Source organism: Ursus maritimus, unplaced genomic scaffold, assembly GCF_017311325.1.
Source record: "Ursus maritimus isolate PB19 unplaced genomic scaffold, ASM1731132v1 scaffold_27, whole genome shotgun sequence".
In the NCBI taxonomy this organism is placed as follows: Eukaryota; Metazoa; Chordata; class Mammalia; order Carnivora; family Ursidae; genus Ursus; species Ursus maritimus.
This window is the reverse complement of record NW_024425230.1, coordinates 36,656,477-36,678,786: the sequence shown is the minus strand read 5'-3', so window position 1 is coordinate 36,678,786 and position 22,310 is coordinate 36,656,477. Positions and strand designations below refer to the sequence as shown.

Sequence of the window (22,310 nt, the reverse complement as noted above, 5' to 3'; positions counted from 1 at the left end):
GTCTGTCCCCTGTCTCCCTGGATAATACCAGGGATGACATGAGGGGCACGTAAGGTGGCACTTGAGGCCCTGGCTGACTGTCCACCACCTCAGGCTCCAGAGGTCAAGGGCAATCTCCTGGGCAGCCTAGGTGCGCATACCCAGTTCCCTGTACCCTTCCACTCCCATGGCCCTCAGGTGTCAGGTCCTCAAGGCTGCTTTTCCCTCCTCTTCACAGGTTCTTTTGGAGGAAGCCCTCCATTCAGCTTTGTTCTCGCCCCCCCCCCCCCGTTGGCTCTTGGAGCCGAGGCACGGCCGCCCTCCCCTGGTCACCGCTCCTCCAGTACCAGTCCCTGCCCGGATAGGTTGGCACCGAGTACTTCGGTCAGACAGAAACTTGTTAGTTAAAACTTGCCTGTTTCTTCTCTTCCAACCTTTAAGAGCTTAACCAGTGAAGAACATTTCCATCTGCCCATCCGTCCATGCATCCATATGTTTTTCAAGCCTCTCTTCCTCCCATCTTTCTTTCTGCAGCTAATTCACCTGGAGATCAAACCTGCAATCCGGAATCAGATCATAAGAGAGCTGCAGGTTCTGCACGAGTGCAACTCGCCTTACATTGTGGGCTTCTATGGTGCGTTCTACAGCGATGGCGAGATCAGTATCTGCATGGAACATATGGTATGTGGCCACCTCTCAGCCTCTGGGGCGACGGCCTGGGCGTTGGATGGCTCTGGGCTCGTCTTTGGTTTGGGAGGCACCCAGCTGCTTCCCTGTTCCTGTCTGAATCCACATCCCTGTCTTAGGCATCTGGGAAGCCTGACTGAACTTGGAATAACCAAAGACCACAGGCCTCTTTCCACGGCCCCCTCCTCTCTGCAAAGAGAGGTGGCAGCAGTCAGATATCCCTGGTGGCTATGTCCAGAGCACATCTCCCAGTTTTCTTGTCCCCACGATTTTAATAGGGGTAAAATCTGGTTAGTATGCTTTAAATCCATTTATGATGTGCAGTGTTGTGTGCTGGGTACCCAGTTCTGGGGTTGTGGAGATGAGACATCCCTGTCCTCAGAGTCTGTAATCTGCTTTAAAGACAGTCTGGAGGGGTTCTTCGGGCATGCGGGGAACCAATACCACCTGATGCGCATCAGAGAGGGCAAGTGAGGGGGCACTTACGGGCTAATTGTGTGGGTGTGAGCTGCCAGTCTTTATACCGTTAGCTGCCTGGAGTCCCTTCCTCCTCTTCCCGGTGCCTAACAGTAGCAGTGACGGCATCCATGACAATAATAATGCTGGCAATACGGATTAATGTGTTGGGTGCATATCATATCATGTACTATCCAACGCAGATTAATTTTTTATTGTATTTACTCCACAACCTCATTGGATGGGTAGATCATCTGCATTTTACAAATGAGGAGACTGAGGCTCGGAGAAATGAATGACTTGCCCAAGGTCATGCAGCTAGTTAGCGGAATTAGTAGAATTTAAACCGAGGCTGTTGGACCCCAGTGCCCGTACTTTGTTGAATGCACTGGATAGCGACTGGGGCTCTGTTTCCATCCTTGGTGCCAGAATTTCAGAGAGAGAGGCTAGCTTCGTGATCGCTATTTTTTCCTGTCCCCATGAGGCAACAGGGGACTTTGGAATCCGAGATGTTTATTCATATCTCCCTTCTCCACAAAAATCCAAGTAGACACTGTCTCGTTTGCCACTGTGTCTCCAAAGCCCAGAATAGCCCTGGCACACAGCAGGTGCTCAATAATGATTTTGTTTACAGACTGTCACCTTCTCACCAAGACCTCGGGCAAGTTTCTTTCTGATTCTCTGTTTCCTCGTTTTGTAAAATGGCCATTACTCTACCTACCTTGTTGTAGATTAATCTTCGAGGATTAGTGGAAATAACGGAGTCAGTCTGGGCCCACTGACTCCAGGCCTGTCTTCTGCGAACAGTAGTACTCGCTTCATTCTCGCTGGGGCTGACAGCTCGGAGACCAGGCTGACGTGACCGAGTGTGCGCACTTCTGGCTGCTGTGCTCTCAGTCCTTGGGCTGGCAAAGTGACCCTCAGCAGCTCTGCTTCCTTCCTGACCCTGGATCTGCCCTGAGCTCTGGAAAGAGAGCCCCGGTGCCTGGTCTCAGTGAACTCCAGGAGCACCCTCCCCGGGAGCTTTGTTCCTTGCCGGTGCCCCATTATTTTGAACTTCTCTCCATGGTAACGATTGAGAAGTGCCGTGCACACTCTTGCAGGCGTCTGCTGACTGGTGTGGTGCCATGTGGAATGTAGACGCTGAAATGTCTTCTGCGTGCCTGGAAGTTACCGAGAAAGCTCTCGTTCCTCTTGCTTGAACGGGAGTGAAGCAGCCTCTGGGCAGCACGGGAACATTTCTGGTTTGGTCCTCACTCAGTCTTGGGGTGCTGGTATTTTCCCCTTGGGTCTTAGCCTCCCTTTGCTGGGGTGCAGCGCAGGGGGAGGGGGCTGTTCCTTACGCTTTGGGTTTCTTGGGCTCTTTGTGCTGATGATGGTTGGTTTTCTAGCTCTAGCCCCGAGTTTTGGATGAAGATGTGTAACTGGCAGTGGAGGTCCTTGAAAACTAGAAGGGGAAGAGGCTGGAGGTAATGGTGAGAAAGCAGTGACGGGAAAGGCCAGAGGAGCCTTTTTCCTCTTAGGTGTGGCCACAATAATTGACGGCGGGTGGGGGCATGGCTAGACAGAATAGTAATTAGCTCTCCCATTTTCCACCACTTGGCGAGTCCTTTCCATGTTATGTAAATTGTTAATCACATCGGCCCTCTCCTGTGAGACACAGTGTGGAACAACTTCCCCACGGTGGTGGATGGAGGGAACTAGGCCTCGAGAGGCTTCGTTATTAGTCTACGTTCTATAACCAGTAAATGTCAGCTTAATTCTAACTAGTGACTCTAACCAGGTCTGCTTTCTTTAAATTTCGTGCTGTCTCAGGATTTTCTCATCTGTGCAGAGAAATGTTTGGACCAGCTCTTCTCTGGGGCTCCCCCCGCCGCTAACCCCTCGAATCTCTGTGGTTTGGGGCACTTGTGACCAGTCAGGGTCTACATTAGTTAGCGTGGGTTCGCCTTCACAAACATTTACTTGTAGTGCCTGTAATGTGCAGGGTGCCGCGGGGGCGGCTGGGGGGATGGAGACTCTGCTCCCCAGAGCTGTTCACAGGCTGGATGGCTGTGCTCTAGGGCCTTCTTAGGTGAGGAGTGTCAGTGTGGATGGAAGGGCTTCTGAGCACTGGCTCTGTGTCATCTCATGCCTGCTGTCTTCTGACCCATCAGGTAATTTCCTGAGTTACCTCCACGTTCTGTGTCACTCAGCATTCGCCCTTTGTTAGAGGAACCAGGATACTATTTATAGGGTGAGCATCGTTGAACTCCAGGGTGCTTACTTCAGAGGTTAGGATTAGGCCCCAAACATTGATAGCCAGTGGCCTTTTCCTTTATTCAGAACATGCTGGAACCTGTTCTTTTAGCTTTATGTCGCCTCTTGCCACGTGGAGTTCAGTCTTTTTATTTGTCTTAAATGCACCCGTAGTGAGGCTTCCTCATTCTGGAATCCTTTATTCACTCTGGATTCATAGATACTGATCACAACTTGCGTGCCTCTTGCTCTGTCCTTCCCACCCAGCCTTTCCCTCCAGGAGGACAAGAGGACTCAGGACATGACAAGGGTTAGTTTCCCTTTCTCTCAGTCCCTTTCCAGCATCTGCAGGTCAGTTTTCCGCTCATGGATTTGGCCCTGTGGGCAGGGTGGGGTCTTCCCACATATGCAGATGTCTCTGGAGTTACCCCGGGGAGCCTGAGCCTGGAAAACTGGCCCTCAGAAGCTGGGAGGGTCAAAGCCTTTTGAAGACCAGGCACAGTGTCTGGCACCTGTTGGCTGAAATGTGTTGAGGGGCCGAGTGAAGGAGGCCCAGATGCGGAGGGCACGGTCAGGCCTGGGGCGCCGCAGGAAGAGTTAGGCCTCGGGTGTTCCGTTCCTGGGTATCCACAGGCCCAGCTGGACAGGTCTGCTGATGCTAGTGGAGAGGTCAGAACGCCAGAGACGGGGCCGTGCAGTGAAGCTGCTGCGGCCTGGAGTGCAAGCAGCCACGCTCCAGAGGAGCTTTCTGCTCTAGCCCTGGACGCTCTCACTGCCTCTGCGTGCCTGAGCGGGCCTTCCTGCAGGAGCGCTCCTGTCCTGGCCTCCCCTGACAGGAAAACTCTCTGACTCTGCCAGCAGCCACTTCTCTTCGGGGATTTCTGTTCTGTCTCAGCTTCCACATTTCAAAGGTGTTGTCACGTAGAGCTCTGTTCATGAGCCACCTCCCAACTTCGGAGGTTCTTGGCGTCTGTCTATGTCACTGTCTCTGTGTGTTCTTTGTCACTCACATTTTCCCCCAACACTTTATTGAGACAGTTGCAAACACAGCAAGGAGTAATGTACACTGAACCCCCCGTGCAGTTCTGCAGTCACCACTCTGCCGTATTTGCTTTACCACATATTGCCCACCTAATCCCTTGCTCGCATCATTTCTTAGATGCATTTTAAAATGAATTTGTGTCTCTGGCATCCATTGGGCCCCATCTCCTAAAGCACTCAGTCAGGGGCTGACCTTTGCTAGAAGGAAGCTGTGCTTGCACTGCCCAGTCTGAATTTTTGAGACCCGAGGGGTAAACGGATGCCCCTGATCAGGATAGGAATGCTCCTGCCTTGGGGGGAATAGATTCCTGCTCAGGGGGTAGCTGAGCAACCAGAGAACTCAGGGTTCAGGGTGGATGGTTCTCATGCAGGAGTAAAAGCTTTTGAGCTTTTTTTTTTTTTTTCCCTCCATAAAGCATTTGTCTCTTCTATAGAAAACCTTCACAAAAGCACCATTGATTTACTTAATAATTAGCTTCTAAAAATAAGCACAATTTCATCAGCTTTAGTCAAGGAAGGCAAGTCCTTGGCAACAGTGAAGTGAAATTAAAAGGTTGTAAGGTGAGTTGCAGGCAGCTCTGGGTAATTGTGACTGTGGTTCATGCTTCCTAAATCTCGCTAATAATCACATTGTTCACACTGTAAGTCTGCTTATAGCTGGGAAGGAGGCGAAAGGAAAGAGAGCCAAGGTTTCTTCCTTTTTAATAGGAATATTCACCACAATCCCCAAGGAAGCTGTGAGCCAGGCTGCCCTCTGTCCTAGGCTGTGGAACCTGAGAACCGAGGGGTTAGCATTTCTACCTCATCTGAGTCAGATTTTTTTTTTTAATGTTTTCTCCTCAGTGCTGCTGTTGCTTCTGCTGCTGCTGCTGCTGCTGCTTCTTCTTCTTCTTTTTTTTTTAAGGTTTATTTATTTATTTGACAGAGACAGACAGCCAGTGAGAGAGGGAACACAAGCAGGGGGAGTGGGAGAGGAAGAAGCAGGCTCCCGTTGGAGGAGCCAGATGCGGGGCTCGATCCCAGAACGCTGGGATCACGCCCTGAGCCAAAGGCAGACGCTTAACGACTGAGCCACCCAGGCGTCCCCTGAGTCAGATTTTGACAGAGTTGCTTTGTTACCTAGTTTTAACTGCATGGTCCTCCCTGATAATTAGGCAAAGCCGATCAAACAAAGGATCTGAAACCACATCCAACTGGAAGCAAAAGAGAAATGGCTCAGGAACTTTCTGCACTGGAGTCCCTCTTCCCATTGGTAAAGGAAATTGAGAGGTGCTATCATGTTTCTAGAAGCCTGCTGACTTGGGTGTGGTTACCTGGGCTCTGATGTCCTGATTTGGCCACGAGGGGCCTATGGCATTGTGAAAGCAGCCAGGCTCACAGGGTGACTCAAAACTCAGCCCGGATCACAGCGTGGGTAGGGCTCTTCCAAGGACTCTTGGAAAATAAATGGGTTTGTAGGGGCGTTCTGTTTAGTTCTAGATTAATGATTCTGCTCATGTCTGTGTGGGAATTCTGGCACATAGGATATTTTAGGTTGAATTTCAGAATCTTCCATTGTGCTCTTTGGTTGATTGGCCCACCCACCATTAATTCTGATTAGAAGACAAACATGTTTGGGGGTACTGGTGTGCATTTGACAGGTCACACCTGCATTGCTTTCTTTTCCGTCAGCTTCTGTGATCCAGAGTTGACCGTGACAGAGAGTGATTGGTCCAAATGCTCCTTTCCATAAGCATAGGATTTTTAAGTGGATAATCTATTTTTAGCATTGTTTTAGGAGACATTTCTTGAGAGGTCTGTATCCCTGAATGAATCTTATTTTCTCAGCTCTTTTAGAAAGAAAGCAGTGTGGTATCTGTCTTAGCCTTTGCACAAACTGGACACTTGGTACTGTTAATTGATATGTAGATTTAATTCTCCACTTTCATAAAGGAATTCAGTAATTTAAAGAGGAAAACATTTATTCATTGTGGAAAATTTAGAAATAAAAAAGCGCAAAGGGGGCGCCTGGGATGGCACAGTCGTTAAGCATCTGCCTTCGGCTCAGGGCGTGATCCCAGCGTTCTGGGATCGAGTCCCGCATCTGGCTCCTCTGCCGGGAGCCTGCTTCTTCCTCTCCCACTTGCCCTGCTTGTGTTCCCTCTCTCGATGGCTGTCTGTCTCTGTCAAATAAATAAATAAAATCTTTAAAAAAAAAATAGCACAAAGAAGAAACTATCACACAACAAAAATCCCTCATCATCTTACTACCTAGACTAGAAATAACCATCGGTAATGTTTTGGATGTTCTGGTTTTGTGTGTGTACACGAACACTTGTTTATGTCTGTAAAAGTGGGAATATGGGGTGCCTGGCTGGCTTAGTAGGTTGGGCATGTGCTTTTGGCTCAGGTCATGATCCCAAGGTCCTGGGATCAAGCCCTGCGTAGGGCTCCTTGCTCAGTGGGGAGTCTCCTTCTCCCTCTGCCTGCTTTTCCCTGCCAGTTCTTTCCTTAGCTGCTTTGTCCAGGAATCACTCCTCCTCTGAGCATCTGTAGTGATGTCTGTTCTCCTCATTCAACTATTTGTTCCCTGCCTTGTATGGTGCAATTGCTTGGACATAGGGTGGCTCTATTTTTCACTTTTTTTTTTTTTAAAGATTTTATTTATTTATTTGACAAAGATAGAGACAGCCAGTGAGAGAGGGAACACAAGCAGGGGGAGTGGGAGAGGAAGAAACAGGCTCACAGCAGAGGAGCCTGATGTGGGGCTCGATCCCATAGCGCCGGGATCACGCCCTGAGCCGAAGGCAGACGCTTTAACTGCTGTGCCACCCAGGCGCCCCTCTATTTTTCAGTTTTTAAGGAACCTCTGTACTATTTTCCAGAGTGGCTGTACCAGTTTGTATTCCCACCAACAGTGTAAGGGGGTTCCCCTTTCTCTGCATCCTTGCCAACATCTGGTGTTTCCTGACTTGTTAATTTTAGCCAACAAATGCCATTTTCTAAAGTGAAGTCAGAATTACTTTCTTTTCTACATGTGTAACACTTTTCTTAATAATTTATTATTTTATTATATTAAGAATTATATATTTACCCTTCTAGTTTGTACATTTATTTTTTTTAAGGATTTTATTTATTTATTTGAGAGCGAGTGAGAGAGCATGAGCCGGGGAGGGAGGGTAGGGAGAAGGGGCAGAGGAGCAGAGGGAGAGGGAGAAGCAGACTACCTGCTGAGCAGGGAGCCCGACATGGGACTCAATTCCAGGACCCCTGGGATCATGACCTGAGCCGAAAGCAGACACTTAACTCACTGAACTACCCAGGCGCCCCTGTGCATTTATTGAGGATGGGAACTAGGTCTTTTTTTGTACCTCTGTCCTCCATAGAACCTATCACAGTTCATGACACTTGGTAGGGTTTATGGAATGAATTATTGCTTTCTGTGACATTTTTCTTTTGATTTTATTAACTATTATTTTTAAGGATAATACCAAATGCAAGTTGTGACTTACATGCTGGTGCTAAAATGGCTGACATTTATCGAGCATTTACTGTGGGCTAGATGACGTCCTGAGTGCTTTATACGTATTAGCTTGTTTAATAGCCCTATGATTATTCTAGTAGACTTAAAATATCACCCCCATTTTACAAGTTGAGTAACACGGTCAAAGTTCCCTTGATAGTAAGTGGCAGAGTTGTGGGATGTGAATTTAGACAGTTTGCCTCTAGAGCCTCTGGTCCTAACCGTATACTGTTCTGTCAGTTCAGTGCAAACCTTTTTTTTTTTTTTTTTTAAGATTTTATTTTTAAGTAATCTCTGCACCCAATGTGGGGTTTGAACTCAGAATTCCAAGATCAAGAGTCATGTGATCTACCCACTGAGTCAGCCAAGTGCCCCAACAAAGCTTATTTTGATCCCTGAATTGGTAGTTGTTTAACAATTTTTTGTACGATTTGAGTTTTTGGTTATTTGATCCCTCCCACAATGTTTTGCATTTCTGTCTTTGTGGTCTGGAACAAATCAAAGGGTACCCTTCCAGGGGGATTTGGCACGTGTGAGATACACTTCCCTGCTGAAGTTTAACACTTGAAAGAATAGTTAGAAACACTGTCACTAAATGGACTGGTGTTCTTTTTCTTAGGATGGGGGTTCCTTGGATCAAGTCCTGAAGAAAGCTGGAAGAATTCCTGAACAAATTTTAGGAAAAGTTAGCATTGCTGTGAGTATGTTGTGCGATTTTTTTCTTCCAAGCCCCTCTCGTTGAGAAGTTAATGAGTTGGCAGGAAATAGACAAGGGAGGAAGATAGTAAGTCAATCAAGGGAAAGTTTATAAGAATAGTAGGGTCTTCTTGCTAGAATTTTCCCTGTCTAGATTCTACATACAATATTCTCTCTCTCTCTCTCATCAGAACCAGAAAAGTGACTTTCTTTATATTAAAATCTGTGTCTGCAGAAATAGGACAGGGTGTCCAAAAGAATTCCCATTTGCAGCGTGAGAAAGCCTCTTTTTATATTGCAGCTTTAGAAAAAAACCGAATTCGAGCACAGGGGTTTTTCAAGTTGTCTAAACTTGCAATAATCAGTGTTGCTTAAAGTAACTCTATACCATGTAAAAAGATGGTTTCTTGATAAGACAGGTTAAAAATCGAATAAAAAATAAGGGAAGAAGGCAAATTTGTGACATTAGATGAAATATTTTCTAGATCATTTTAAAATACAGAGGCCGTCTAACCACCCCCATTTCAGTTTCCCATCTTGTGATATTGTCTTTCCTCTAGGTAATAAAAGGTCTGACTTACCTGAGGGAGAAGCACAAGATTATGCACAGAGGTAAGAAGTTACTTGCTAGTTATTATGTTTTCAATTTTAGCTGAAATCGAAAAGTTGTTGCATCCTCTTTTGTGTTTTGGTGTAAAAACCATTGAATAGTGTTTTTAATCTTTATGACAAGTCTTTGACTAGTTCGTTAGTTATTTAGTTTGAAGTAAGCTTTATGTCCAACATGGGGCTTGAACTCGTGACCCTGAGATCTAGAGTTGCATTCTCCTGACATGCAGTCTGTAGACATTCAAGAAGGTGTGGAGGGATATCTCACTGCGATCTGAATTTACGTCTCCCTAATGACTAATGATGTTCAATGTCTTTTCACGTGCTTATGTGCCCCCCATATATCTCATCAGTAGGGCATCCATTCAAAGGTTTCCTCTTTTCCAATGGGGTTATCTTTTTGTTATTAAATTTTAAGAGTTCTTTGTATATTCTAAACAATGCTACTTGACAGATAAATGTTTTGCCAATATTTTCACTTAGTCTGCGACTTGCCTTTTCGCTTTTGTATCTTTTGAAAAGCAAATGTTTTTTATTGAGATGAAGTTCAATTTCTTGATTTTTCCTTTAGACTTTGTTGTGCCTTTTGTGACCTATTTAAAAACTCTTTGCTGAAACAGATGGCACTATGATAATGTATGTTTCTTTCAGAAGGTTTATGGCTGTAATAATATAGTTAGATCTGAGGCCCACCGAGAGTTGGATAAGAGCACAGGCTCATTTTTGTGCATATGGATATACAGCCGGTGGAGCGATATTTGATAAGATTATTCTTCCTCTATTGAAGTACCTCGGAATCTTTGTCAAAACTCAACTGACGGTACATGGACATGTCTATTTCTGAGTTATTCCTTCTGTTCCATTCGATCTGTTGTGGTTAGCTTCACACCACCACACCACCACTGATTATCGCAGCTTTATAATAAATCTGGAAATCAGGTAGTCTCAGTGCCCCAACTTTGTTTTTCTTCTTCAAAGTTGTTTTGGCTGTTCTAGCTCCTTTGCATTTCCATTTCCATTTTAGATATAATTTGTTGAGTCTACAAAAAAAAGGTTATTGGGATTTTCAGTGGGATGGCCTTCAATCTACAAATCAGTTCAAGCAAAACCGACACCTGAACAACCCTGATGGTGGCGGGTGCATAACAGCATGAATGCATTTAGTGCCAGAACTCTGTGCTTAAGAATGGTTAAAATGGTAACTTTTATGTCATGCATATTTTATAGTGTTTGAAAAAATACCAATTTTAGAACGTATCACCTAATCTACTTTGGCTCCTAAGCTGGCCGGTCGATTCCCTCAGCCCACCTGACTCCTCCGCGGCCCTCCCTCCTCGTACCTGTCCCCGCTAGCACACCTTGGCCGGACGCACGTGGTCCACAGCCCTATGGTCTCCATTTTTCTGTCCTCTGGCTACCTCAGCTTTTTAATTTTTTCCTAATAAACTTGACTGAGGTATAATTTATATACCATAAAATACAGCCACTTTAGCGGAAGGTCTGCTGTTCGGTAAAGCCGTGCATGCATCTACCACCACATTGAGATAGAACATTTGCACCACCCCAGAAGTACCCTTGTGCTTCTGTTCTTCATTTCTCCTTAGACCCTCGGGCAACCACTGGTGTGCTTTCTGTCACTATAGATTTGCTGTTGCTTTCTCTGTTTTACATAGATGGAAATAGTTTGTACTGTTTTTTTTTTTTTTTTTTTAAGATTTTATTTGAGAGAGAGAGAGGGAAGGAGGGAGTAGAAGGGGGGTAGGGGCAGAGGGACAAGCAGGCTGCCTGCTGAGCAGGGAGTCCGATGTGAGGCTCGATCCCAGGACCCTGGGATCATGACCTGAGCTGAAGGCAGACGCTTCACCAACTGAGCCACCCAGGCGCCCCTGTATGATTCCATTTATATAATTCTAGAAATTACAAGCTGATCTGTAGTGATGAAATGTAAACCACTGGTTGCCTGGGGAGTGAAGGAAGGGGGGAAGGGAAGACCTAGAGGGGCACGAGGAAACTTTGGAGGGTAATATGTTTATAATCTTGATTGTGATGATGATCACATACATATATTCATCAAATGATACACTTTAAGTATATGGGGTTTATTGTATGAAAGTTACATACCAATAGGGGCGCCTGGGTGGCTCAGTTAAACATCTGATTCTTGCTTTCAGTTCAGGTCACGATCTCAGGGTCATTCGTGGGTGGGATCGAGCCCTGTTTCAAGCTCTGAGCTCAGTAGGGAGTCTGCTTGAGATTCTCTCTCTCCCTCTGCCCCTCCTGGGCTTGTTCTCTCTCTTTTTCTCTCTCAAGTAAATAAATAAATCTTTAAAAAAGAGAAAATTATATACTAGTAAAGCTGTGAAAAACCAAAAAAGAAAAAAAAAGTGAAGTTGCTGAAAACAGTGATAAAGCAAGTTTCTTAAAAGCAACCAAGAAAAGGGACAATCACTTTGAAAGAGGGTTTAGTAGTTTCTTTTAAAATTAAGCCATACAACCAATCCATCAACCCCACATCTCAGTATTGACTTAGAAATGAATACATTTGTCCACATAAAGACTTGTGCACAAATGCTCATAGCATCTTTATTCACAATAGCCCCAAACTAGAACAAACAAAATATTCATCACCAGATGAGTGAATAAACACATTTTGATATATTTAAACAACAGAATGCAACTCAACAATAAAAATGAACAAACTGTTGATACACCTCTCAAAAACATTACGCTGAGTAGAAGAAGCCCTAGACAAAGGAATACATACTGTATGATCCCACGTGTATGTCTATCTAGGACAAATGTAATTAATCCACAGTAACATAGTAAAAAGTAGATTACTGGTTGCCTGAGGGTGTTGGGGGCTGGAGTGGGGATCGCCTTCAAAGGAATATGAGGGAACTTTCTGAAGTAATCAAAATATTAAATCCTGATTTTGGTGACGGGTTCACAGGTGTATACTTTATACAGAACGCGTCAAACTATACAGTTAAAATGCAAAATTGTAGAACGCTTTCTACTTTCTAACTGCGCTAGCTACCATTTTGTCCTTTTTTGTAGTGACAAGAAAGGTATCAATAAGGAGGTACGGTATGACTTGTGTGGGGAGCAGTTTTCCAGCATTATATGGATCTTGATTTTGTTTTTTTTTAAGACCTCTGAATTCCAAGATAGAATATTCTAGTGTACTTGTTTCTAGGAAATAGGAGTAGCTGAAAGGAGAGGAGAAATTAACGTTTCTTGAGCATGGGGCTGTGTTCGAGGGCTGCAAATGACATAAATCTCACTTAGAGGGACCCAAGAGGGACCGTCAGTGTTGTTGAAGGGTTGGTGGAGGAAAGCCATTGTATCATCTATAAAATGGAATCCTCTTGGCTACTCCTAGGTTGCTGTGAGGATTCAGGAAATAACATTCAGAAAGCAGCTAACAAAATGGTTTGCATAGAGGGGTCTAACGTAAATTGCCTTCCTTCTGCCTTTATGTAGTTTGTGAAGAAATTGATACCCAATAAGACTGAATTCCTTTTATGAGCTGGACCTTTGTGTGCTCCTCGCTTTTGCTTATTACTGCCTTTCCTGGGAATGCTTACTCCCCCCCCCCCCCCCATTCTCATACCTTTTCTAGGCTAAGTCTGCTGGTCTTTTCAGGTATAACCCTGAGGCTTGGGACTCTGCCAGTTAAAGTTCAAGTCTTAAGTCTCTTACATGTGGGTTATATAAACTCTGAGTTATTTATTCGTCCGTAAAATGAGGAGAGTTCATGGCAAAGGGCAGTAATTGCAAATTACACATGTATTTCGTATATTTGTGAGAATTAAAAGGGCTGCCTCACATAAATCATTAGTAAATAATGTTACTGTTTAGCTTAGTTATATTGTTACTATAGTAATAATGTCACTGTTTAGTTCAGACAGCTCTTCCAAGAAGCGTTCCCATGAACCAGCCCCTTCCCAAAGCAGATGAAGTGCTTTGCGTCTGTATTCCTTTGGCAAAGTGTCCGTCCCTTTCTTACTGTGATAAATAATGACTGTTTATCAAGGGCCTGTAATATACCAAGTGCTGTATTATGTGCGTTAGCTACTTTTCTCATTTATTGGTCACAGCGACCTCGGGATAGGTCTCTTTTGCCTGTATTGCACATGTGGAAACTACGGCTCAGAGTTTGTTATTCTCTCACTGGTCTGTGAGTGTCTTCAAGTCAGGGGCCGTGTCTCATTCATCTCTGTATCCCCAGCCCCTAGCATAACAGCAGAGAATGGCTCGCCCTGCAAGGGTTGTTGAACGGGTGGATGTGTGATTAACTTGTTCCAGAACACACAGGAGTCAACAGCGAAACTGGGCCAAGAAGCGTGTCTCCTGCTCCTAACACAGTCATTAATCCAGGCCTGTGTTTTTCTCTTCCCGCTGCCTTCCACGTCCCGTGCTCTGGGTGTTTGATGGAGAGCTCGAACGTTATTTCCAGAGAAAGGAAAGTTTCAGCTCCTTCCTGGAATAACCAACTTGCTTTTCCCTTTTGCCTGGTGCTGCCCCCACTTTCTCAGGAATTTCTTTTCTGGCTCCGCCAGTTACCGCTCTTTGGCATGGAGAGCTGCTCTGTGAGCCAGATGGGTCTCTGGACAGATCTCTCTGGTGGAGAGTTCGTTCCTTGCTCAGCCAAGAAGGGAAGTCACTGGGACTTCTGCTCCAATGTGCGGCGTGCGCAGACAGCTTGGCCTGGCTGTCCGCGTTTCAGACTCCCGCTGTCGTGCGTCTTCTCCAGAAGCCCTGAGAGAATTCACTGGGAGGCCCGGGCTGAGGAAGGGTATTCTTGCACAACGTGATTCCTGAGCAAGAAGAACAATGAGTCGATGATTCCTGGAAACCTGAGTTAGGGTGACAGTGGGACAATCAGTCTCCCTGCCTCTGTCTTTAGGCTTCCTTGGTGCCAGTAAGTTTTTCCTCTGGTCTAAATATATTCTTTTTCTCATGAAATCTAAACTCCGTTTCTTCTCATTATGCCCTTGAGGAGAAATGGGGAAGAATGAGGAGGCTTTTTCTCTGCCTCACATGTTTCTTTATTCCTACTTGTTGATATTGATTCACTGGTGATGTCTTACTGAGTATTTCAGTCAGCTTTTGCTGTGGAATAAACCAGCCCAACACTTAGTAGTTTATTTTTTTCTTTTCCTTTTTCATTTTTTTTTATAAAGATTGTATTTGTCAGAGAGAAAGAGTGAGAGCACAAGCAGGGGGAACAGCAGGCAGAGGGAGAAGCAGACTCCCCACCGAGCAGGGAGCACGATGTGGGGCTCCATCCCAGGACTCTGGTATCGTGACTTGAGCTGAAGGCAGACACTTAACCGACTGAGCCACCCAGGCGTCCCAGCACTTAGTAGTTTAAAAATAGCAGTGTATAGAGGCGCCTGGGGTCTCAGTCTGTTGAGCATCCGGCTCTTGGTTTTGGTTCAGGTCATGATCTCATGGGTCGTGAGATCGAGTCCCATGTCAGGCCCCGTGCTCAGCTCGGAGTCTGCTCAAGATTCTCTGTCTCTCTGCCCCTCCCCCTGCTCTCTCTCTCTCACTCAAATATCTTTAAAAAAAAAAATAGAGAAAAAACAGCAGTGTATTACTCTCTATAATTTTGTGGGTTGGTTGGGCCTCTTGCCTCATGTTTTCACTCATCCTCTGAAACACTAACGCCCTGGCTTCCTTCCACGATGGTCTTGGGGTTGAAACTAGTACTGAAGTAGTAGGAGGGGGTAACCCTAATCAAGCACCATTTAAACCTCTGCTTCCCTCAGGTTTGTGAATGGCCTGTTGGCTTTAAAAAAAAAAAAAAAAGTCACGTGATCAAGTTAGGCCTGAAAATGTAGCGGGATAGCTTCTGTCTCCTTGGGAGCAGCTACAAAATATTATGGCCACAGTTTCTTCATTCTATCCTAGTGACAAAAGGTCAGTGTTTGAATTCTGCCTGTGCTACTTAATGTGAAACCTTGGGCAAGTTATTTATCGTCTCCACACCTCAGGGGAATGGAGGAAATCGTCTGCCTCCAGGGCTGTGAGGCTTGAGACAATGCCTGCAAAGCGCTTAAAATAGTGCTTGACTGACCTCGTCCACGTATATGTTAATTCGCAGATGAATTAGTAGGTTTTTATGGTTGCCAGACGCTTGTTTAAGCGCCTCAAGACGCGTAAAGGTTCAGAGAAGTTTTTGAGAAGCTGGACCCACACACTTGAGCGGGGCAGGGCCCAGGGCTCCTCTGGTCGGGAGGCTGGGCTGCGTGAGCAGAAAAGCCGCTGCGCTCAGCCCCCAGCTAGCTTCCACCGGTTGCTGCTGCTGGGCCCGGTCGGCCTTCTTAGCCTCATGGCCAGTGTGGGACTAATGTCGGTGATAGAAAACTAGGCACACCTGTGCTCACCAGTTGCTTTTTCGGTGAGAGGAAGAGCCATACTGGTAGTAGTTGGGGGAGACTGACTGTTTTCAGGTGCCATTGAGGTCCTGTTTTTCCAGCTAGGCAGCGGTCTCTTGAAAGTTTTTCATTTATCTTTAGTCGACTGGGTGAGTTGAGGGCCCCTTGGTCCTAGTGAGATACCCTGCCCGGGGCGTGCATGTGGCTGGCTTTCCGACATTTCTGATGTGTCCATGCTGGTGCGAACCAGGTGGTCACCCTCGTTGCTGAAGTGATTTGTCTTTGCTGCCACAGAGCGGGACTTTGTGGGCAGGACCAGGAGAGCTGATGTTCCCAGTGTCTGAAGTGATGGCCAGCTGTTCTGGACTCTTCGTTTTCAGGGAACCGGTCCGCTGTGATCCTGTAGCCGGGGCGCAGGGGTGCAAGAGCACCGGGCTCTGGGGGTTCCAAACAGACCAGGTTTGGCCACCGGCTGCTGACAAAATCCAAAGACAGAGGAGGGACTGGTGGTGAAAAAAGAAAGGAATTTATTCCAGTGAGGCTGACACCAGGAAGATAGTGGGCTAGCGTCTCCAAAGTGCTGAAAATACTTTCAGGTGGGTTTTTTTTTTTTTTTTTAAGATTTTATTAATTTATTTGAGAGAGAGAGTGAGCAAGCAGGGGGCCACAAGCCAGGGGGAGAGGCAGAGGGAGAAGCAGACTCCGCAGTGAGCGGGGAGCCCAATGCGGGACTTGATCCCAGGGTCCTGGGATCGTGACCTGAGCTGAAGGCAGATGCTTAACTGACCGAGCCACCCAGGGGCCCCACTTTCAGGTTTATATAAGGAAAATGTGGGACAAAGGTCGGTGGGTACATGCAGATGGGCAATAAAGGTCAGGTTGATCATTGTCTTGGGGTCAGTCACACGGGGTCTTGCTGGCGTCAGGGCAGTCCCTGTTGCTTGAGGGGATAGTTCCCATCATAGGATACTTTGCCCTGCAGGTCTTTTGCCTGAGTTAGAAGATGAGCTGGAAAGAAGAACTTCATCAATTAGAAAGAACAGACTGAGGTCAAGTAGTTGAAGTCCTCTGTGGGTCTGTCCTGGTGTTGTGTAGACATCGTATTCTCTTTCCCTTGGGGGTTCAAAGGGTGAAGCAGCCTGTGTGGCTCAGCCTGGAGTGTATGGTTTGTGGGCTGTTGATCAGGGAGTGGGTGTTAGATCTCTGAGCCCCCCAGGAGTTAAGTTGTGTCTGGAATCTCTTGAGTAACGTTCTGGTGTATAGTCATGGGTAGGTACATGCATATGTTCCTCCATGTTTATTTGCCCTTCTTCTGACTGTTGCTTCCCCCATCCAAGGAAAGCAATATTTGTATAATATTCATAGAATACCAAGTGCAAGGTATGAGTGAATCACTACAGAGGGCATAAAGATGGCTCAGAAATGAATTGTGTCCTCCAGGAGCTTGGAGTCTAGTAGGGGAAAAGGGATTCTAAATACATGGTGGAACACAGCCAGTGTCATTTTTTATGCATAAATCGCTACCCTGCCAACTTGCAAATAGAATTTGATGTGATATAATTAGTCAGGATTCTTTGGTTGTGTCAGAAATCCAATGCAAGATTACTTAATCAAAATAGGGAATGTATTGGCGTGGGTTACCTGTTGGAAGGCAGGGATGAATATGGGGTTGAAATGACAGTCTCAGGACCCTGTTACCTCTCGGCCTTACTCCTCTGGGTGTGGGCCTCCTTTACAGTCGGAGTCTTTTCACTGGGGGCGGCACGGACCGCACTAGCCCCAGGCCTTAATGCTCTGTTCCAGAGAAAGAGCTCTGCCCACTCTCCTGCAGGCTTGAATCACTGATTGGCTGTGCTTGGAGTGCCCGCCCACTTCGGGGCCAATCACCGTGTTCCAGGGCCTAGTTAGTCTGGCTGGCCATCTGGGATTCTAAGCCCACACCCTGGCGGCATAGATGGGGCTTCTTGGTTGGCACCCTAGCAGAAACACTTGTTGGGAGGAGCATACCCCAAAAGAAAAGAGGGGTTTTATTACTAGAAGGTGGGGAGGAGGAACAGATGCTGAAAGCTAGCAAATTAGGAAGAAAAATTATTTTTCACTACAAATACGATTAAGCACTGGGTCAGAAAGACAAAAAACTGTTAACAGATCAAAACAATAATTAAACATTTAAGCAGAGGTGGGCAGACGGGTGGCCCACAGGCCACATATGGTCTACTGCCTATTTTTGTAGGGCCTGCAAGCCCAGAATTGTTTTTTAGAATTTTGTGACATGTGATAATTTTGTGAAATTCAAATTTCAGTGTCCATAATGAAGTTTGTTGGAACATAGCATGCTTATTTAAGTGTTTTCTGTGACCGTGTTTGTGCTATAATGGCAAAGGTGAGTGGTTGCTTGTGAAAGAGACCGTATGGCCCTCAGAGCCTAAAAATATTTGCTCTGTGGTCTTTTACAGAAAAAGCTTCCTGACTACTGAGTTTTAAGGGGGAGGTAAATTCCCTGACTGTGGAAACTTTAGAATTTAAGCACAAGACTCAGCCCTAAGGTTTTCAGCCCTGAGTTCTTGGTGAAAACATGATGGACGGCATAGGTAGGAGAGACGGTTTTTCCCTGATCCTGAAGCTTGGAAAGGAATTAACCACAAAGGTTTCGAGGTGGTCTTCCCACTCCCTGTGGCAGGACCGCTTAGGTCTGGTGCACGAAAAGCTGACTCAGGTGGTTAGGCTGTGAGTTGCGGGGCGGGAGGTGGGGGTCCTAAGGATGCAGCCCTGCTTCCTGCCATAAGAGAAGTGATTCCCGTTGCCAGCCTGTCGTTCTTTTTATCCCACTCCACTAATCAAGGTCTTATCTTGAGCAAGACTCTGAAGAGACATTATGTAAGTTAAATTGATAGTTTATACAACCTGTCTGCCTTGCAGTTGCTGGCTGATGAAGATTAATAAATGCCAAGACTAGTTTTAAATGTTGCCTCAACTGGTGTTTCTTTTCCTCCGTCAGATGGGGCAGCGTGTGGCCTGCCCGATCGCTACGTGCCGTGTGGGATGAGTGGCCCGGGCCTGCAGCGCCCTGGCACGGCCGGCCTCGATCTCTGAGGGGCTGCACGGCCCATGGCTCTCTTCAGAGCTAGAGGAGCTTGTACTGGGGGCCGTCCGGCCAGGAGGACGCTCGGCGAAGGTTCCTTCTTGCCCAGGGAGCTGTCAGGTCCGAATGAGTTCCGGCTTCTGCCGAAACTCTGAGAATGTTTTTGGATCCCAGTCCTGGGGGCAGCTGGGGTCTCCAGAGCATGGCGTGGGTGCGCTGGCAGCAGCCTCCGGAGGAACCTGTCCTCAGCCAGGTCAGGGTTTAGACTCCTGACGTCTTCCTCTCGCTGTGGGTACCGATAGGCAAGATTGGGAGTGGCCCAAGTGTGTTTTCGTTCTGTTGTTGTTTTACGGGCTGTTTGTGGCGGACTCACCTGTGGTGCGTTTCTGAATGGCTTCTTCTGTCCTCCCTGCCGGGCCTTTTCTGGTGTCCTGCCAGGCTTCCCTGAGCAGAAGGGCACGGTGGCCCCTGAGGCTGCACAGGGGCTTCTGTCCTGACTGCAGTCCCTGTCTGGGTGGCAGGGGCGTGTCCCCTGCGCCTGCATCTGTAGGCTGCCCTGGGGCGTGCGGGAGGTGGCCGAGCTGCACTCCTGCTTCCTTTCCTCTAGTCTTACCCATCAGTCATGTGGTGACAGCCCCAGGGCGGCAGTGAATTTACAGGAAAAACCGACGCCTTTGAACTCTGTCTAGACTGCTCCACCTTACAGATGGAGAGAAAGTAACAGAGAGTGGCTAATTAGTAGCTAGGATCCAGCATGCTGGTGTCTTGGTGAGAAATGTGAGTCACGTTCTCTCTAGAATTATCTCAGCCGCTAGACCCACAGCGATGGATTATGGCTCCAGATGAGTGTCTCTTAGCTCTTCAAGCGAGGCAGATGGGCCGTTGGCGGAGGGCGAGTGCTTCCTCCGTCCCCCAGGGAAGCACGGTGGAGGGGGCGTGACACGCGCTGAGCTTTGCAGCGAAGGGAGACGTTACGCAGTGGCCATGTCAGGGGAAGGAATCCCAGGTAGAGGGGACACAGGAATCGTGGCGCACTGGCAGAAAACACAGGAAATAGCGAGTCGTTCGGGTTGCGTAGGCTCCTGCCGGCGAGTGGTGGGAGTCCGGTGAGGAACGCTTGAAGCACTCGAGGGGGGTCTTTCCCAGTCCTGCTCAGGAGCTGGACATGATCATAGACGGTGGGGAACAAGGGAGGACTCCTAACAGGGAAGGAAGGGGAAGAAGAGGGCCCTGGTGCTGTGGCTAAGATGAGCCGGAGGGGGAGAGTGGTCAGTTAGGAGGCCGTGGCCGTGGTCCAGTGAGAGGGAAGGTGGGTCCGAGTCAGGAGAGTAGCTCGGTGTGGGGGGAGGGGAGCAGGTGGGAGAGAGGTGGTCAGGGTTTATTCCGGGAAGCCCCTGGGGAGCAAGGGCAGGTGCTGGTGCATTCAGGTGGGGAGGGGAAGGGAGTTACAAGGCTTGCTCCGTGACCCTTCCCAAGCCGCCTGTGGTGCAGGGGAGCGTGAGGCCCAAGCTCGGGCCGCAGGGCTGTACCTGGTCCCTTTAGGAAAGGCCTGTTGGCCCAGGCTGAGGTAATCCTGGGAGAGCTGTGTCCTGTTCCTTCTCACGTCACAAAGCCTCATTTCTAAGGGAAAGCCGGGGCTGGGACTGCCACTCTCCTCAGTTACAGGTAACTTCCTGAGGAGGACCATGGACCCAGGAGAGCGTGTCTGATTCAGCAGTCTGGTGACCAAGCAAGAGCAGATGTCATTAACCATCACCCAAGATGGAGCCCAGCTTAGGATGCCCAGCACCGCAGAGTGACCGCGTAGCATGAGGCGGGCAACCAGCGTGCGGCTTGATAGCACCAAATTAATGAGAAACAGATGTGGTGGGGTTTTCTGTTTCCATTTGGAAACAGCACATTTCCAGGTTTATCACTGGAGAGAAGTGTCTTCTGCCTGTGAAGTGTGTATGGTGCTGTCATTGGATGGTAGTGGCAGGCACTGAGTCCCTCTTTCTCCCTCATCCTGGCTGCCCACAGAACCTTATAGAAAGTTCCCTCCAGCTCAGTCATCGGCTCCCTGAGTGATCCTGCCGGAGTCATCATCTCTGAGCCTCACCTTCCCCCTTCATGTAGGGCTAATCTATCCCTTCTCCATCTCCTGGAACTGTCCTCAGGATCAGATGAAACCCTAGGAGCACGTGTGTGTAACATTTGCCTCAAGGCTGTGGTGTTTAAAAGTCCATTGAACATCAATGCTGGCCTCCTAAGAAGCTTCTAGTCCTGACTTGGAGCTCGTGAGTGGTAGAGCCAGGATTCAAACCAGCTGTGCCAAACTCCAAAGTTGGCGGTGCCATTTCCACACCACACTATGTGCCCACTATTAATAATGTAATTTTTGACACCAGTTCATAAGGACCAGTGAATAGGAGGATTCTTGCTGGTTAGTGAACACTAATTAGCTCAGACAGTAATGGAAGCAAACCCCAGGGAGGATGAGAATGCAGCTGTCCTGAGGGATCATGGTGTCCAGGGCCTCAAATGTCATTAGCTGTTATATATGTGTAAAAGATGCCCTTAGCACTGTCATTGATTTCTTTTCAGATGTTGACTTTATTCTGTCCTTTTGGCTGACTACTGTGTGGGAAGCATTGTCTCTGGCTTTTGTCTGATTATCAGGGAAGGAAGAGCCCCTCGCCTTCTGTGATAAAATCCTGAGGAAGGACTGATTGGCCTGCTGTGGGTCATGTGCCTGGACCTGCTGGGATCACCTTGGTGGGGGATGGGGGCAGTGAGTGACCTGCCCTGTGTCAGGGCCCAGGGTCAGTGTTTTCTGTGATGGCCACGTGGAGCCGTTGGCTGGCGAGAAGGAAGAACACTTCTCCCAAAGAAGAGTGTGTGGTGTGGGGAGGGCTCTGGTCAGGAGACTCCACAAAGACCGTCCTGTCCATCTGGCTCACATTTGTCCTTAAATCAGCAAACACACTCTGCTAAGTGCCTTTTTATAGGGGCCTGTCCCAAGTTGAGCTAGAAATGACTGATGAGTGGCCTCTTGACCTTCTTTCCAGACTTCTCTGGAGCATGATGGGGACTTGTGACCCAGGCACAAATGGTCATGTGTTACTTTGGTGCAGTCTGGGCCACCATAAATACAGTGATGTTACTAGAAATTCTCTCTCACTTAGCATCTAAAATGAGCAGCTCTCTAGCTCTCTCTGCCTTTCCTTTTCCCAGTGTCTTTTCTCCCCCTCTCCTGCTGCTGAGCAGACTTAGCTTTCAGCAGGTCAGAACAGGTTTTTTAGCTAATTTCCCTTTTTTGAATTGTGGAGAAGTATCCAAGTTAGTCAGCGTTGTTTTCCTACCCGCAGGTGGGTGATTGGCTTTGTGATAGACCACCGATCTGCTGTCCTCTGAATTAGGCTGCAGCCTGCAAAGGGAAATGTGTGCTTGGAGGCAGTTTCTTTATTTCTGTCGTTTTAAAAAGATTTTCTGTATTTATTTATTGGAGAGAGAGAGAGGGAGAGCACGAGCCGTTTGAGGGGCAGAGGGAGAAGCAGGCTCCCCACTGAGCAGGGAGCCTGACGTGAGGCTCGATTCTGGGACTCCAGGATCATGACCTGAGCCGAAAGCAGATGCTGAGCCGACTGAGCCACCC

At 47.5% G+C, this 22,310-nt stretch overlaps 1 protein-coding gene across 1 annotated transcript in view; it reads left to right on the top strand.

Moving 5' to 3' along the window:
• Positions 1 to 22,310, top strand: part of MAP2K1 (mitogen-activated protein kinase kinase 1) — a 75,646-nt gene that overhangs the window by 38,088 nt on the left and 15,248 nt on the right. The window contains exons 3-5 of the mRNA XM_008708559.2: positions 514 to 660; positions 8,523 to 8,600; positions 9,160 to 9,211. Of these exons, the coding sequence (XP_008706781.1) occupies positions 514 to 660; positions 8,523 to 8,600; positions 9,160 to 9,211 (277 nt within the window). The remainder of the gene's footprint in view (positions 1 to 513; positions 661 to 8,522; positions 8,601 to 9,159; positions 9,212 to 22,310) is intronic.